Source organism: Poromitra crassiceps (genome assembly GCF_964638095.1).
Source record: "Poromitra crassiceps genome assembly, chromosome: 6".
NCBI lineage: Eukaryota > Metazoa > Chordata > Actinopteri > Beryciformes > Melamphaidae > Poromitra > Poromitra crassiceps.
Window position 1 is genome coordinate 53,419,768 of NC_139627.1, and position 16,263 is coordinate 53,436,030.

A 16,263-nucleotide genomic window follows, 5' to 3' on the forward strand; every position below is an offset into this window, starting at 1 on the left:
GAAAACATCCCTTTATTTTCATTTGCAGAGGAAACGCTCATTGGATGCACTTATCTACCTTCACCAATATCTATGCACAAAACAGAAGAAAACAACTTTGATCACCTTTAACATCCACATGAAAGTGCATTGCATCATCTGTTGTCTTGCAGCAGTAAAGCCCTGCATGAGACGGCATCGCTGATTGGACAGCCAGTGTTCTTATGGAACCTTCTGACTTCATGTCCTGCCCGATTGCTTCAAGTAGCTCTTTGCCATCCTTGTACCAAGTTACTTGAGCGTTGGGATCTGATATCTCACATCGCAGAACTATGGGATCACCAACTTCAATGGACTTGTTCCTCTCAACCTCACAGGGTTTTATAATTCTCACGGGTGGAGCTGGGGATGTTTGAGGTGACATCAAGAGAGAATTGCATCACTGTTATTAGCTAAACACAAATTATGCTTCCAATCAACAGAGCAAATTCTCACAACCGAGATTAGTCATGCCAATTCCTATCACGAGTTAAATTAATTAGCCTGTCTGCTTAAAATAGATACTGTATATCTTGATGCACAGATATGTGATATTAGTGTTTTAACAGGAGGATTTCTTTGTTAGATCTGAGATAACTAGCCATTCAAGTTAGGATTTGGAGCTAATAAATTTGCTCTTTTCACTAGCTATCAGAAAGGCACAGATCACGCAAGCTTAAGGTTTCACATGGACTACTTTAAGTTTTAGTAATAAATTAAGTAAATGCAGAAATTGTCAAAATGTCAAAGATTGCAATAAACAATCTATTGATTTTACACAATGTCAACATTGTGCCCATCCATGTTCTTGTTTGATAATGCTAACCATTTAAATCACCTTCAACAGCCACCTTAATTGCAATGGCATCATCACTCCAGTGACTGTCGCATGTCCTTGATAGATAGATATCTTCTGACTGCACAGTGCACGTCTGCTTGACATAAGATGGCTCTGATGACACTGTAGGTGATCTTTGCTCAGAGTTAATTGTGTGGTCTTCTCGGTCTTCTGTTGTCTCCATAGTGTGATAAAAGTCCTCTGCTTGGACTGATGTTTCCTGCATGGAGTGATACTGCATCTCTGATTGGATAGGTACTGTTTGCCTTGTGTGATGGAGATAATCCAATTTGACAGATGTAGACTGCAGCAAGTTATCGAACTCCCCTGATTGGACAGTTGCTGCCTGCTGAGATAAATCCTTTGACTGAAGGGATGCTGTCTCAAGGGAGTTACGGAGCTCCTCTGATTGGACAGTTGTTGCCTGCTGAGATAAATCCTTTGACCAATGGGATGCTGTCTCAAGGGAGTTACGGAGCTCCTCTGATTGGACAGTTGTTGCCTGCTGAGATAAATCCTTTGACCAATGGGATGCTGTCTCAAGGGAGTTACGGAGCTCCTCTGATTGGACAGTTGCTGCCTGCTGAGATAAATCCTTTGACCGAAGGGATGCTATCTCAAGGGAGTTACGGAGCTCCTCTGATTGGACAATTGTTGCCTGCTGAGATAAATCCTTTGACCAATGGGATGCTGTCTCAAGGGAGTTACGGAGCTCCTCTGATTGGACAGTTGCTGTATGTAAGCAGTTACGGACCTCCTCTGACTGGACAGCTGAAGTTTGCATGGAGTTATAGAGCTCCTCTGATTGGACATTTGCTATCCATAAGGAGTCACAGGGTTCCTCTGATTTGACAGTTGCAATCTGTAAGTGGTTACAGAGTTCGTCAGACTGGGCGGTTGCAGTATGTAAGGGTTTACAGAGCTCCTCTGAGTGGACAGTTGCAGTCTGTATGGAGCTATGCAGCTCCGTTGATTTTGCAGTTGTTGTGTTGCTGGACTTGGAGTACTCCTCTGATTGGACAATTGCAGTTTGCAGAGAATTACAAAACTCCTCTGACTTAACAGTTGCTGTCTGTAGGGCATTTTCAAGCTCTTCCAATGGGTCTATTACCTGCTGTATGTAGTAAATTAATTCTTCTGTGTGTTCTTCTGTAGGCTGTACAGAGCAATGGTGCACGTCAGATTGGACTACTGTTGGCTGTATAGAGTTGCAGTACTCCACAGAATGGACATTTACGATTTGTTGATTGTCGGAGAGCTCCTCTGAATGGACACTTGTAGTCTGTTTAGTGTCATACTGACACGTTGACTGAAGGGTTGGCTTTCGCCTGGAATGTTCCTCCTGTGTCTGGGGTCCTCCTCTCTTGCTGCAGAAGATCTCTGAATGTGGGTTTGAGGACATGCAGTCATCTTCAACAGGGTAAGCCTCCTCAATGGACTTGTTCTTCTCTTGGTCAGACGAGAGCCCTGGCGGTGTAGCTATAGGCATTGTGATGTACACAGAGAAAGGTTTTCAGTAGTTGTTGGCCTCAATAGTTCCTCTCAAAATAGAACTTAACATCACTGTGTGGGTTAGCATGAAGGAGTTATGGGATGATCCATTGCAAAGACAAACACTTAAGAAGGGCGACCAGGTTTGGTCTGGGATTGAGGACAATCACTTATTCTACCACTACGGTAGACTCTCAATATTTTAATACCACGAATCTGTGCACTAACACTGACTAAGTCCTTTGAGAAAATATCCATTTAAGTACATTAATTTTCTCCTTTTTTGTCATTGCAACGGGGAGAGGTTCGGGGCAGCAGCGTGGATGAGAGGATCTGGTGGTGGATAAGACATAAGATGGGCTTCAAGATTTGAAAGGTGCTTGTTACAAGCATACAAAGATGACTGTTAAAATGAAGAATGCAGTCACAAACGCAACATATATGTTTGTTAAAAATGAAGAATGAAGTCACAAACACAACATATAGTGTTAGTATGAAGAGCAGCTCAGAAAACACCCATAGAGCCAAAAAACAGCCGGAAATGATATGAGATCAGGGATGACAATATGACGTAAAGCATTTTTGAAATGGAATATATATTTATATATTTTATAGATGCTTCAGGAGAATGAACTAACAATAAAATGGACCACTATTGTTAGTGGCATGTATGTGCTGGGTTAAAATGGATGACTAATGTTGAAGTATATCAAATCACCTTTGACATCCACAGTGTATTGGGAAGCTGCATCATCACCAGAGTGACACTGTTCTGCTGTTTGGACAAAGCCAAAGAGAAAACAATGAGCTAGTGATAGCTTCAGGTAGAGCTCAATATATTTTTTGAATGATTCTTAATTGTACAGATACAATGCATGTGAAACACCACCTTTCACGTCCACATTAAACTGCACATCACCAGTTGTTTCACAGCCAAACCTCCCATCACAGGATAAGCCATCTGACTGGAGGAGCAGAGTCAGCCTGCTGCTCTCTGATTCACTGTCAAGCTCTCTTTTGGGGTAGGTCTGGGTGCCATCTTTGTACCAACAGGCTTTGGCAATGGGATCTGGGTAGATCTGGGTGCCATCTTTGTACCAACAGGCTTTGGCAATGGGATCTGAAATCTCAAATTGCCGAACAATTTGGCACCGTGCTTCTATGGACTCTGCCTTCTCCAATTCAGGGCCAAGCAGATATGTTTCAGGTGGCACTACAGATGGTCATTTGGGGGATAATTTTTAGTGTAAGTCATTCTGAATACTGTCAAATGTCTAACAAAAAAAATGTCACAGATCTTATCTCCGTATGGTAAGAACAGGTAGGCCAATCCTACAGTTACAGAAAGAGAGTTAGTTACAGCTGATATAGGAACACACAACATTTAACAACAACAAAAAATCACCTTGATTTTGTACAATTAACTGTGCAACATCATCTGCTGTTGCACAATAGTATGCCCCCGAGTTGGAAGGGTGAGTTGGTTCAATAACAAGCATCTTCTGGACATCTCTCATTTCAAAGTCAGGCTCACTTTCAGCCTGGTTCTGATCTTCATGGTCCTGCCATGACACCTGGGCAGCAGGCTCTGACAGTTCACAGGGCAGTCCAGTGGGGCCGGTTGCTTCAAGTGCCTGGCTCTTCACAACCTCCAGTGAGGGTGGTGATGGCAACGTTGGAGCTAAAGATGAGTATTCATATTATAATTGTGGACTTTACAGTGCAAAGCTACATTTGATTAAGAGAAGAGCTATAGGTTCAGCTTCCCCCAAATGGACTAATCTGTCATCTCTCAGACCAGCTTCAAAGAGGTGAACTCATATATTCAAGCATTACAACGTAGTTTTATATTCTCAAGAAATTATGTATTTCAAGGTTAATTGTTCTATGATTTAAGAAACAGATGCAACTTCACACAAAACACCACTTGAACACAGACAGACAGATATGCACACACAGTAACTGTTAGTTGCATGTAGTCTCCAGAAAACTCTAGGGATTACTCTAAATTAAAAACAAAATGCCAACAAATCACCTTTGATATCCACAGTGAAATGGATAGTGTCATCGGAGGTTTCGCAGCAGTACTGCCCTGAGTGGAAGAACTCGGCGCATGGGATAGTGAGTTTCCTCAAAGTGCCATTGCCATACATATCCCACCCATTCTGCGGTAAGAGCTTTGCCCCATCTTTGTACCAGTTGACATGCGTAGTGTGGTCTGCAACCTCACATTCCAGGTCAAAAGGTCTGCCCGCCTCAAGTGACTTGGCTCTCTCAACTTCAAAGTTAGCTGAGAACGTCACGGGGATAGCTAGCATTGGGGAATTCAGGACATACTAAATAAAATCAAGGCTGTGGAAATGGATCATTTGCAAAAAAAAAAAAAAAATAGTCTGACTTTGGAGACTTTCTAAGTACAGAGAGCCACAGTAATCACAGAACAAATGATCAGATAGCAATAACCTAATGTGTTAACAGTTGTGCACGAAGGACTCGCTCAAAACGCGGAGTAGAAAGCGGGGATTATTAGTGGCGTCTAGAAAGCGGAGTTGGGGTTACGTTATTCTCTCGCACAAGATAAAAAAGTGTAAAGTCACCTTTGATTTCCACGTGAAACTCCACGGTATCGTCCTCTGTGGTGCACCTGTACACACCAGCATGGGACAGCTCTGCCGACTGAACGACTAAGGTCCTTGTGTTGCCCTCGGAGTGGATTTCTAATCCACGCTTTGAAATGAGCTCCATGGCACCCTTGTGCCAGCGCACGTGTGCCTCGGCCTCCGAGACCGCACACTGGAGGACCACGGGGCAGCCCGCTTCGATGGACTTCATCCTCATTTCCTCTGCAGTTGCTGAGAACTTCACAGGCGGAGCTATAGATATATTTAGACTCAGATCAACCTTAGGTCAACCTCACATGCCAGTCCTCAAGATTAATCATATTATTGCATGACCTAAATTCAGTTTGAATTCAAATTTAATTCAGTTGAGGTTTTCACTGGCATAAGACAAAAATGGGCAACATGCTCTATTGTAAGAAAAGGAGACAATATAGCTACACTTTTAAAAAAGCGGCAAGAAGGAAGAGCAACAGACGGCACAGTTAGTAGCTTTGCTGAGAAGGGGAGCTTGTTAATCTCATATGACTTCAAGTAAAACTTCAAATCACCTTTGATGTCCACACTGAACACGATGGTGTCACCCCTTGTCTTGCAGCTGTATAACCCAGAGTGGAAAGATTCTGCAGACTGGACAATCAATGTCCTCACCGAGCCGTCTGTCTGAATATCTAGTCCAGTTTGAGGGAGGAGCTTTGAGCCATCCTTGTACCAGTGCACCTGGACAGAGGGATCTGAGAGCTCACAATGTAAAACAATGGGGCAGCCTGCCTGGACAGTCTTGTTCCTCTCAGCATCTGGGATTGCTGAAAACCTCACAGGTGGGGCTATAGATGTTAAGATAATGATTGTTTGTTAGGTCTGCATGTTCTGTTTTTTTTTTTAAACGTTATTTACTGTTTGTTTTGATATGTCAGACTTGATAAGCGAAGTTTAAATGCATTTTTGCATGAAAAAGATCCATAAAATGTCACAACACAGAATGTTAGTCACTGTGACAGAAATGACAGAAATGACGTTTCACTCACCCTCTACTTCCACATTGAATCTGATGACATCATCAATGGCATCGCAGCAGTACACTCCCGAATGTGAGAAGTCTGCTGATTGGATGACGATTCTCCTCATGGTGCCCTCTGATTGGATATGAAGCCCTTCCACGGTTTCTAATTCCGCCCCATTCTTGTACCAGTGCACTGGAGCTGCAGGGTCTGACAGCTCACAGTAGAGCACAATGGGGTTCCCAACTTCTATAAATTTATTACGATCCATTTCTGACAGTGATGAAAACTTCACCAGAGGAGCTGCAAATTCCGGAAAAACAAAAAAAGATTATAATTTGGGAAATCATGGATTATGCCTTGTCAGAGTGAATAATGATATAGAGTTATGAGTTAATTTCTTATTGTGTTACGGCCATGCAGCATTTTAGTGTGATTTTTTTTTTACTCATTTGGCAAGTAGCTGGCTGCCAATGAAGCTGAACAGTCACGTGACATCTCTTGCCCCGGAAGTGATTTCCCCATTCATTTTCTCCATAGACATTTTGAAAAATCCTTATAAAACGAGTTTTAAAGTTTTAAGGCTGGAACCAAGCCAACCCGTGAGCTAAACGTGAGTGACTATAAAACATTTCACTTGGAGCAAAAAATAAAAATAAGAAAGAAAAGAAATCTTAACATTTGATTTTCCCCTCCATCTTTATTTTTTGTTTTTGCTCCAAGTGAAATGTTTTATGGTCACTCACGATTCAGTAGCTCACGGGTTGGCTTGGTTCCAAGTTCCAATCTTAAAACTCGTTATACGAATTTTTCACAATGTCTATGGAGAAAATGAATGGGAAGCTCACTTCCGGGGCAAGAGATGTCACGTGACTGTTCTGCTCTATTGTCTGACAGACCTATGGGACACGTGATTAATTAACTATGCATACTGTCAACCAATCAGAGCAGCATTCATTCAAACCCAGTCGTAGGTGGCGTCCTTTACACCAGGAAGTATTTTGGAATTCTAAATCTGATTTGGTTTACAAACAAGAGGGAGTTGTTCAAATTGAGTCAAATTTCCGCGATGTCGGGAAACTTGACATTAGTATGTCCTTTGTTAAACTATAGCATACGATTGAGCGAGAGATGCAGTTGTCGTTGCACTGCACCTTCACTCTTAAGTTCCAGAAAGGCTTCAGTTGCCACAAACCCCAGACATATATGCTTACATATAACATAGGCTTACACATGCAAGTTATAACCGTCACTAAATACAGTACATACCTTGAATGTATAATGCTGCAGAATCCCGGATACCATAGGCAATGAATGTGATCTCGGCCCCGTTGTCTGTGTGGCGTACTCCTCGAATGCGGAGAGATTGGTGTGTTCGTGAGCGACGCATAGCGTAGCGCTCATCCTCTTGAAGCTGGATACCGTTTAAGAACCATGTCCCAATAACCGAAGCAGACAGCTCAATAGAGAAGGAGGCATCTTGACCCTCGGGCACCAACGCATCCTGTAGAGGGGCTTGTATTCTGGCCACTGGGACTGGAAGACAAAATCAGTTGTATTTTATGCATTAATTAGCAAGCAATATTGATCATAATTCAGTTATTCCTGGAATCCGAAAGATTGAAAAAAAAAAATGCACTATCATTATTTTAGTATAATAGACCCTTCTCACGGGGGCCATTTTGTGTCGAAACGGCAGGGTAAACACTAATGAGGGTTTCCAACTTCCATGATTGGAATTTGGAAACCCTCATTAGTGTTTTGCTTGCACCTGCTTTTACCCTGACTTTTCGACACAAAATGGCTCCCGCCAAAAGGGTCCATTGTGCTTGATTTACCCAGGTGAACTGCTCGTGGGAACTCCACATTGTTGCTCTTGCCATATTTGTTCACACTGCAAATGCGAAACCGATAGTCGGCTTCACATGGAACGCTGTCGCCGAGGATCTCCACGGAGGTGGCGGAGTCAGTGGTCAGGCACTGGAGCCACTCCTGCGAGCCGGTGCCTACTTCCTGTCTCTCGAGCACATATCCAGAGGGAGGGTTCTTTCGTGAGTCCTGGGCAGGAACCCAGGAGAGGAGGGCGGCGTTGGCACGCTCCGTGTTGATCTGCACACTCACTGGACAACTGGGAGGACAATGTCTGGCCGCTGAAACAAAAGAGAAAAAGATGATATATATATATATATTATTATCTTTATATAAGGATTTTATTGGGGAATTCTCTTCTTACCTTTCACTCTCAGCTGAGAGGAGGTCTTGGATCTGCCTACGAAGAAGGTCACCAGGCCAGAGTCCTGGGGCATCGTGTTGACGAAAACCAGGATGTGAGTTCGACCAAACGACTTCAGGATGGTCTGGTGTGTTTCCCGCAGCTCGACGCCATCTTTGTACCAGTGAATGTCCATCTCTTCTTCTTCCACTTCAACACAAAAAGCAGCATTTTCTCCTTCTAAGACGTCCACTTTTCTCGGAAGCTTCCGCACTATTGTGCCTGTGAGACGAAGAAGACGCATTGAAAATGAAATCAGCGAAGGTCATCAAATCAATCTTCAGCACAATTTTGACAGTTCACAACACAACAATTCTTGGTGAAAGAGGACAACAACATAGTGGTTCCTAAGCTGCTTTTAAGTTGGATTTTAACTCCCATGTAAATGAAAGGCAGAATATGCAGAAAAATATTGCCATATCATGGAACTAGGACAATGATCATGTCGTGGACCAGGGCCATTGGACCAAAAAGTGTAATGAATTTAATTTAAAGTCCATATTGTTTTCCTACAGGCAGTGGTAGAAAACACTCAGTGTGTCGTTATTGTTTATTGTTACATTGACAAGGTTGCATGTTACAGGGTCCAAAAGATATAAAACTAGGGTTTCGGCCCCTTCGGGGCTGAAACACTAGGCTTGCCCGCCGTGCGGGCTCGCCCACCGTGCGGGCTCGCCGCCCGCAGCTCGGGCCTCGCCTGCAGCTCAGCTGCTGCAACCAGTAGGCCCCCCCGGCCCACAGGTTGGGAATGGCTGGTCTGTATGTCTTCTCACCAATCTGTAGTTGGCAAATTAAGTGGTTTCATTTTCTGCTTCTGATGTACCTTTCACAGCGACTTCTGCAATGCTCCTCCCCCCATCGGGCATCTCGCAGAGGTAAATCCCATCGTCGTCGACTCCGATGTCACGGATGGTTAGTCGCCGTTTTGTGCCCCACTCTTCCATCCCATATTTGGCCCCTGGCTGTAGTCGTCTGTCCTCCAGATACCATGTGATGGGAACAGAGTCCTCTGGAACCTCACACTCCAGAACAGCCAGGTCTCGTTCCCAAACCTCCAGATCAATGAGAGGCTGCTTGAACCTCACCGGCGGCTCTGTCATTACGGAGGGGGGAGAACACCAGTATGATTAAAGTAATATGACACACTTTTAATGTAGGAGCATCACCTTAGGGTGTATTCACACCTATCTCGTTTGGAGCAGTTGTTCCGAAACGGAGAGCGTTTTCCCCCTTGGTGCGGTTCGTTTGGGGGAGTGTGAACACAGCAATCACACATGGATGCGGGACAAAACAAGCGGGCCGAGATCGCCAAGAAAGGGTGGTCTCGGTCCGCTTCCAAACGAACTCTGGTGCGGTTCGTTTGTGGTGAGAACGTGATCTGACCTCGATCCGACACAACTGCAGGAAACGGTGCGCATTTTTGGATAAACCAGCTGCCGTAGTCAGCTGCGCTGTGCGTAATGGCCTGAAGAACGAGCATTTTTATCGTTTAAAAACATCTTCATTCATCGGATCCTGTTTTGGCGACTTGTGAAACTAGTTTGCATTGATAAACTTTGGGGGATTTTTGCATCATCACATCAGCAGTTTGAACTCAACCAACGGCAACTTACCTCTGGTCTCCATTAAATAAATGAAAACAAGTCGTGGTCATAAGAGCTAGCCTTCTTTGTGATCAGATTGTCTGCTTCAATCAGACAATCAGACTGATTGCATGTCCTCGAAATGTTTGTAGGCTATTATTAAATTATTTATTAATATTATATTCCTGACAGGACAGGTGTTCATAAGCGTAATCCTCTGAAGTCTCTGTGATAGTAATAGCAGAAGTTGCGAGGGTCTTTGATCTTCTATCTCCAAATTCCCGATAGATGGATGTCTGGGAACGCCCACAAAATGTTAAATGGCTGGTGCACGAGTGGGGTAAAACCGCCCATATATCTCATGGGCTGACTCACCAAAAGACGGTGCTGCGGCTCTAAGCTACAGGTTTGGGGGTTCTAGAGCAGAACACAAGACGTCTGCTCAGATGTGCGTTTACTGCGGTGGTTAAATCCCCGATCGTGTCTGCCTGGGCTGGGCTATCAGCTAAATTCTAACTTTGCTGAATGGATAGAACGGGGGTTTTTACCCCACCCTGACCACGCCCCCAGCCAGGCTGAGCCAGCTAACCAGCGTCTATTGTGGGCATTCCTAGAGCCTGTATGGGCGTTCCCAGACATGCGGACTGTCTCTATAGCCTAAATAAATGAATAAATAAATAACTTTCTCCCTCTCTTTCTCCCAATCCCTCCCTCTTTCTTTCTCTCTTTCTCCTCGCACGGTGCACGCTTGACATAGCCTACAATGTAGGTCTAACAAAATGCATTCTTATAATCATATAAAATCTCTGGGAATTATTTGTTCCATCCCTGGAGGCTATTAGCCTAGCGGAGTGTCTCCTGGCCAATCCAGGAGGCTTGGCAATACTATTTGGATTGTTTGATTTGTGGCTGTGTGAACACAAACGAACCAAGGCACAAGTGCAACAATTGTATCAATTAAGTACCTGAATCGGAAACAAAGCAAACGACCTACAGGTGTGAATACACCCTTAGTTTACAGTAGCATAACTTCAGTATACAGTACTTTAGTATGCAATACATATAGTGCAGTATTTAGTGTTGTGCTGTCTAACATTTAAACTTTTCAGTATACTTGTCCCATGGAACAGGACCAATCAGCGTGACAAGACGACAACAAAAAAGCACTTCCGAGTGCCACTGCAGCAGAAACTACGTATGCAATAAAGCTGAAATGTTGTGCCAAACAAACGTTAATATCTCAAAAACTATACACAGTACATCACATCGCTTATATTTTGACATTCTGACTGAGAGCAGAAGTAGCGAAAGGTATAATATATATATATATATGTAGTGTTAAAGTTGTGTGAACTGTAACAGTTTTTAAAATGTGTGAATTTAGTCAAAAGTACAGCCTGCTAGAAGAGTGAGACACACTCAAAGCTGGCTCCATAGGGTCTCATAAAGGCTGAAAAAAAGCATGAAACTTGAACTGTGATTTGAACAGTACAAAAGATAAATTAAAGATGAATGAGTGTCTAGCTTAAAGCATGAAGGAGCAGTTAGAGTTACAAAGAGGACATGGTTTCACCATGAACTGCTTTTTAAAACCAACGGCAGTTGCAAACAGAAGTATAGCCAATCTGTTTGTTTCCAAACGGATTCGTCCTATTTGGCATCCTGGAGGGTTCAACAGCAGCTTCTTTTCTTTTTTCTATGAGATTTTTTCTTTATTAAAAATTGCAAATAAGCAAACTTAATTCAATAAGTGATCCCAAAATGGAGAGAGATTATTGTTTGATTCTTTCAGAAGATAACTACTGGGGGGAAAAACATTAAACCAAAGTGAGTTCGAATTAATTCATATTTTTACCATCTATCAAATGATGTTGATACCACTATCCATCACCTTTAACTACACAAGTCCCTTACAAAATGCTCAATTTAAATACAGTACATTTGGTAATAAATACCAGTGAAGCAAACAAGATAAGCAAAATCATCAGACAAGTGGCTCATTTAGTGGAGGAATGGAAAGATCATTAACACATTGGGGTGTTGGATAGGAAATAAACTGTGTGTAACTGACACCATCAGACAGGACCAGACAGTTGTAAAGAAAAGAATGTGGACTGTATTTAGGAGTCTGTGTGTAACGCTCCCCATTTCCTGATCTCACCAATGTTTCAATGAGTCCTATCAAACACACACAACAGATGCACACATCCTTAGCTCATAGAGAGCAAAGTGAACGTCACTTCCTGCTTCAGCACTGACTGTACCAGAGATTTTCATCCGCAATTTATTTTCTGATAGACATTTTGTAAAATGCTTATAAAAATAGATTTACTTGTTCAAACCAAACGGTTCAGATATATGTAGAAACAGGAGAGAGCACATAGCATTTCACTCAGACCAAAACGTTAAAAAAAATGTGGATTTAAAGAAAATATGTTTTCGATGTTTTTTTTTAACTTTTGGTCTTCAGTGAAATGTTCTATGGTCTCTCCCAATTCGAAATATAGCTGAACCGTTTGGTTTGACCAAGTACAACGATTTTTATGAGCATTTTACGAAATGTCTATGGGAAAATAAATGCGGATGAAAATCTCTGGTACAGTGCTGAAGCAGGAAGAGACGTTCACTTTGGCTCTCTGTTTCATTCACATCTGAAATTGCCACTCGTGTCTTGCCACACTCTCTTCTAGTCACAGAGCATCATCTAATCTGGCACATGGTTATTTTCTCTACCTTCTACTGATACAATGCTTTCTATTGGTGCCATAGGTTTGCACTGCCCTGGGCCATGTGAGAAATCTGATCTCCTCCCCACAGACCTCCATCACATGGACGGCCCCTAGACCTTTCACAAGCTAAGTGACTTTGCAGACATTGGTACTGCTATTGGAGTCCACCTCAAGCTGATGAACTTGGCCTGGTGGTTGGATCAAATTTCAGATAATTAAGACATTTGATTAATCCTCCAGTGGACCCGAGATTGAATTGCTTTTAAAGTAGCAGGTGTCAAATTTGGATTATGATTATATTCACAGGTCATTGGCTTGTTAATCTGCCCTTTTATGAATGCCATTGATATTGATTAGATGATGCAAAGCTATTTTCACCTGTTTTTACCCTTCATTTGACATTTGTAAGCATTTTTACATTTGATAACAAGTCTTACCAGGATGACTAGATTATATTAGATTTTTTTTCTGATTCCCCGCGCCCATTTTCTCCACAATTGTACTTTGCCAATTTCGCCCTGTTGCCCTGGTCACTGCTCCGCCTCCACTGCCGATCTGGGAGAGCCGTAGACTAGCGCCATGCTTCCTCCGACACATGCGCAGTTGCCAGCTACTTCTTTTCACCTGACAGCGGGGAGCTTCACTGACAGGATGTAGCACGTTGGAGGATGATCACGCTATTCCCACCAGTTCCCTTTGGCCCTGAACAGGCGCCTCGACCGACCAGAGGAGGCGCTAGTGCAGCGACCAGGACACCCCTAAAGGATGGCTTTACCGATAATCAACCCACTTTGTATCATTCATTATTTGGGTAATATAAGCACATGGACATGGTGTTTACCATCTCTCTGTGTTTTCCTCATGGAGATCTCCCATGTCCTCCTCTGGCAAAGCGCCCCGTTGTGACGCGTTTTACGTCACAACGCGTCACAACGGAGCTGCGGAAGTTCTGCTGGAGAGGCAGAATCTGCTCCGAGGGCGGCTGTTATTGTTTCTTTTTACTTCTTAAGTATGCGCACATCCACAATTGCATGGAGAGCCTTAATCACTTGCAGCTGGCGGGGGCGGAGTTTCTGCAGGAGGATTTTTCTCCACGAGGAAAACGGAGAGAGAAGGTAAACACTGTCCTTGTGCTTTTACCAAGATTATATATGATACAAAGTGGATTATCGGTAAAGCTATCCTTTAATCCAGTTTCCCACCCGCAGACACAGCCAATCGTGCCTGTATGGACGCCCGACCAAGCCGGAGGTAACACGGGGGCGTGAACCGATTATATTAGATCTTTTACCTTGTGTTGTAATTGACGAACAAATTGTGTGGGTAAATTAATATTCAACCGCAGTCAGATCTCTCCTAAAACATACAAATTCTAACGCCATTGAAAATCATCTTGACTTACCCTTTATAGACAGGTGGACAGTACGGAGAGTTTAAATCATCTTCAGCACTGAGAGTTAAAATAATCTTGACTTACCCTTTACAGACAGGTGGACAGCACGGAGAGTTTAAATCATCTTCAGCACTGAGAGTTAAAATCATCTTGACTTACCCTTTACAGACAGGTGGACAGCACAGAGAGTTTAAATCATCTTCAGCACTGAGAGTTAAAATCATCTTGACTTACCCTTTACAGACAGGTGGACAGCACAGAGAGTTTAAATCATCTTCAGCACAGAGTTTAAATCATCTTCAGCACTGAGAGTTAAAATCATCTTGACTTACCCTTTACAGACAGGTGGACAGCACAGAGAGTTTAAATCATCTTCAGCACTGAGAGTTAAAATCATCTTGACTTACCCTTTACAGACAGGTGGACAGCACAGAGAGTTTAAATCATCTTCAGCACTGAGAGTTCAAATCATCTTGACTTACCCTTTACAGACAGGTGGACAGCACGGAGAGTTTAAATCATCTTCAGCACTGAGAGTTAAAATCATCTTGACTTACCCTTTACAGACAGGTGGACAGCACAGAGAGTTTAAATCATCTTCAGCACTGAGAGTTAAAATCATCTTGACTTACCCTTTACAGACAGGTGGACAGCACAGAGAGTTTAAATCATCTTCAGCACTGAGAGTTAAAATCATCTTGACTTACCCTTTACAGACAGGTGGACAGCACTGAGAGTTTAAATCATCTTCAGCACTGAGAGTTCAAATCATCGTTGACTTACCCTTTACAGACAGGTGGACAGCACTGAGCGTTTGTCCCGCAGTATTAGATGCAGCACAAACATAAACTCCGTTATCCTTCTGCTTACAGTACAGCACTTTTAGTGTGAAGTATCCCTCCCTGTCCTCATACAACAAATAACGCCTTCCAGACAACATCAGCCGGCCATCTTTCCTCCAGATGATCTCCGGTTTGGGTTTCCCCGTCACGAAGCAGCGGAACTTGGCATGTTTGCCCTCCGTCACTGCAAACATTTTCACTTTGGTCGACTTGGTGACCGTGTCGTCTTTGAGCCGACTGGACACCTGCCTGGCACTACTCCTCTGTTTGCCCTGGTGGGCTTTCCAGTGACCGTTTGTGTAGCCGTTGCGGTTGCCCTCGTCCTCGTGTCCCGGGCCCGCGTCGACGAGCAGCACCGCTCCCGCCAGCCCCTCCCCAAACTCGTTCCTGGCTTTGCACGTGTAGACGCCGCCGTCTGGCGCCCGCGTCTTAAAGATCTTCAGCTGGAACCAGCCGCCGTCCTGGTAGCCCACGCTGAAATGTGTGCTCTCAAAGATCTCGTTGAGTTTCCTGCCGTCCTTTTCCCAAACAACCTCCGGCCGGGGTTTCCCCCACAGCTTGCAAGAGAAGACGGCGTCTTCCCCGCGGCCGACGCGCGTGGACAGCGGTTTGATGAGGAAGCGCGGCTTGTTCTCCTCTCGCAGCTCCATCTCGTGTGCCTCGCCTTCCACCTTCAGCGTGGCGGCCGCGTACGTCTCCCCAATGCTGTTCTTTGCTTTGCAGATGTACTGGCCACTGTCCTCTGTGGTCACAGACGAGATGATCAGATTGTAAACATTTCCGTCCTCGAAGACCCTGTATCGTCCCTGTGGGTCAACCTTTTCGTTGTTTCGCTCCCAGATAACTGCGGGCCGCGGATCGCCGCCAATCTGACACTTGAGGACTGCGTCCGTCCCGGTCTGTACCACCACAGGCCTCGGATAGGCCAAGAAGCGCGGCGCCCCGCCAAACACGTCCATCTCTGCGTCTTTGTCGGGCTCAGCTCACCTCAAGCAGGCCGGGAGAGCAATCATTCGCTCTCGCTCGCTGGGGCAAGACTCTCCAACTTCGGCACTGTGCAAATTTCTAAACAAAGAAACGAATGAAAGAAAGAAAACAACATTAATATCAAACGGCTTTGTTTGATAATCTGAGAATAGAGTTTTTAAGTGTAAAAAGTGTCCAAATGATAACATTGTAGCCAAATCCTTCTACTGTATATGAATTTATTTTATATAGTAGAAGGTTCTCATTCTAGCTTTCTCATAATGATAACGAATAATTCACACTCTGTGTGTTGTAAGTTTGGCTGAATGAAAATACTAGTATTATTTCATCAGCTCATCCTCGGCCCACTTTGTGTCCATGTGTTTTGAGTGCAAACGGATGGGTATGATTATTAGTGCTAATTGAATTAGATCTGTCTGCGTGGGAGAAGCGCAGGCTAGCCGTGCCGTGTGTGTGTGGGGGGGGGGGGATAAGGGGGGCAGCCTAGTCCT

At 43.9% G+C, this 16,263-nt stretch overlaps 1 protein-coding gene across 1 annotated transcript in view; it reads right to left on the bottom strand.

Annotated features, from left to right (window-relative positions):
- obsl1b (obscurin like cytoskeletal adaptor 1b) overlaps positions 1-15,744 on the bottom strand; it is a gene marked incomplete at both ends in the record, with an annotated part of 53,717 nt that extends 37,973 nt beyond the window's left edge. Inside the window, 11 exons of the mRNA XM_083638306.1 lie at positions 3,237-3,560; positions 3,882-4,028; positions 4,383-4,637; positions 4,945-5,220; positions 5,517-5,771; positions 5,994-6,269; positions 7,236-7,502; positions 7,805-8,116; positions 8,200-8,460; positions 9,062-9,331; positions 14,727-15,744. Of these exons, the coding sequence (XP_083494432.1) occupies positions 3,237-3,560; positions 3,882-4,028; positions 4,383-4,637; positions 4,945-5,220; positions 5,517-5,771; positions 5,994-6,269; positions 7,236-7,502; positions 7,805-8,116; positions 8,200-8,460; positions 9,062-9,331; positions 14,727-15,744 (3,661 nt within the window). The remainder of the gene's footprint in view (positions 1-3,236; positions 3,561-3,881; positions 4,029-4,382; positions 4,638-4,944; positions 5,221-5,516; positions 5,772-5,993; positions 6,270-7,235; positions 7,503-7,804; positions 8,117-8,199; positions 8,461-9,061; positions 9,332-14,726) is intronic.
- Between the last annotated feature and the right edge of the window lie 519 nt (positions 15,745-16,263).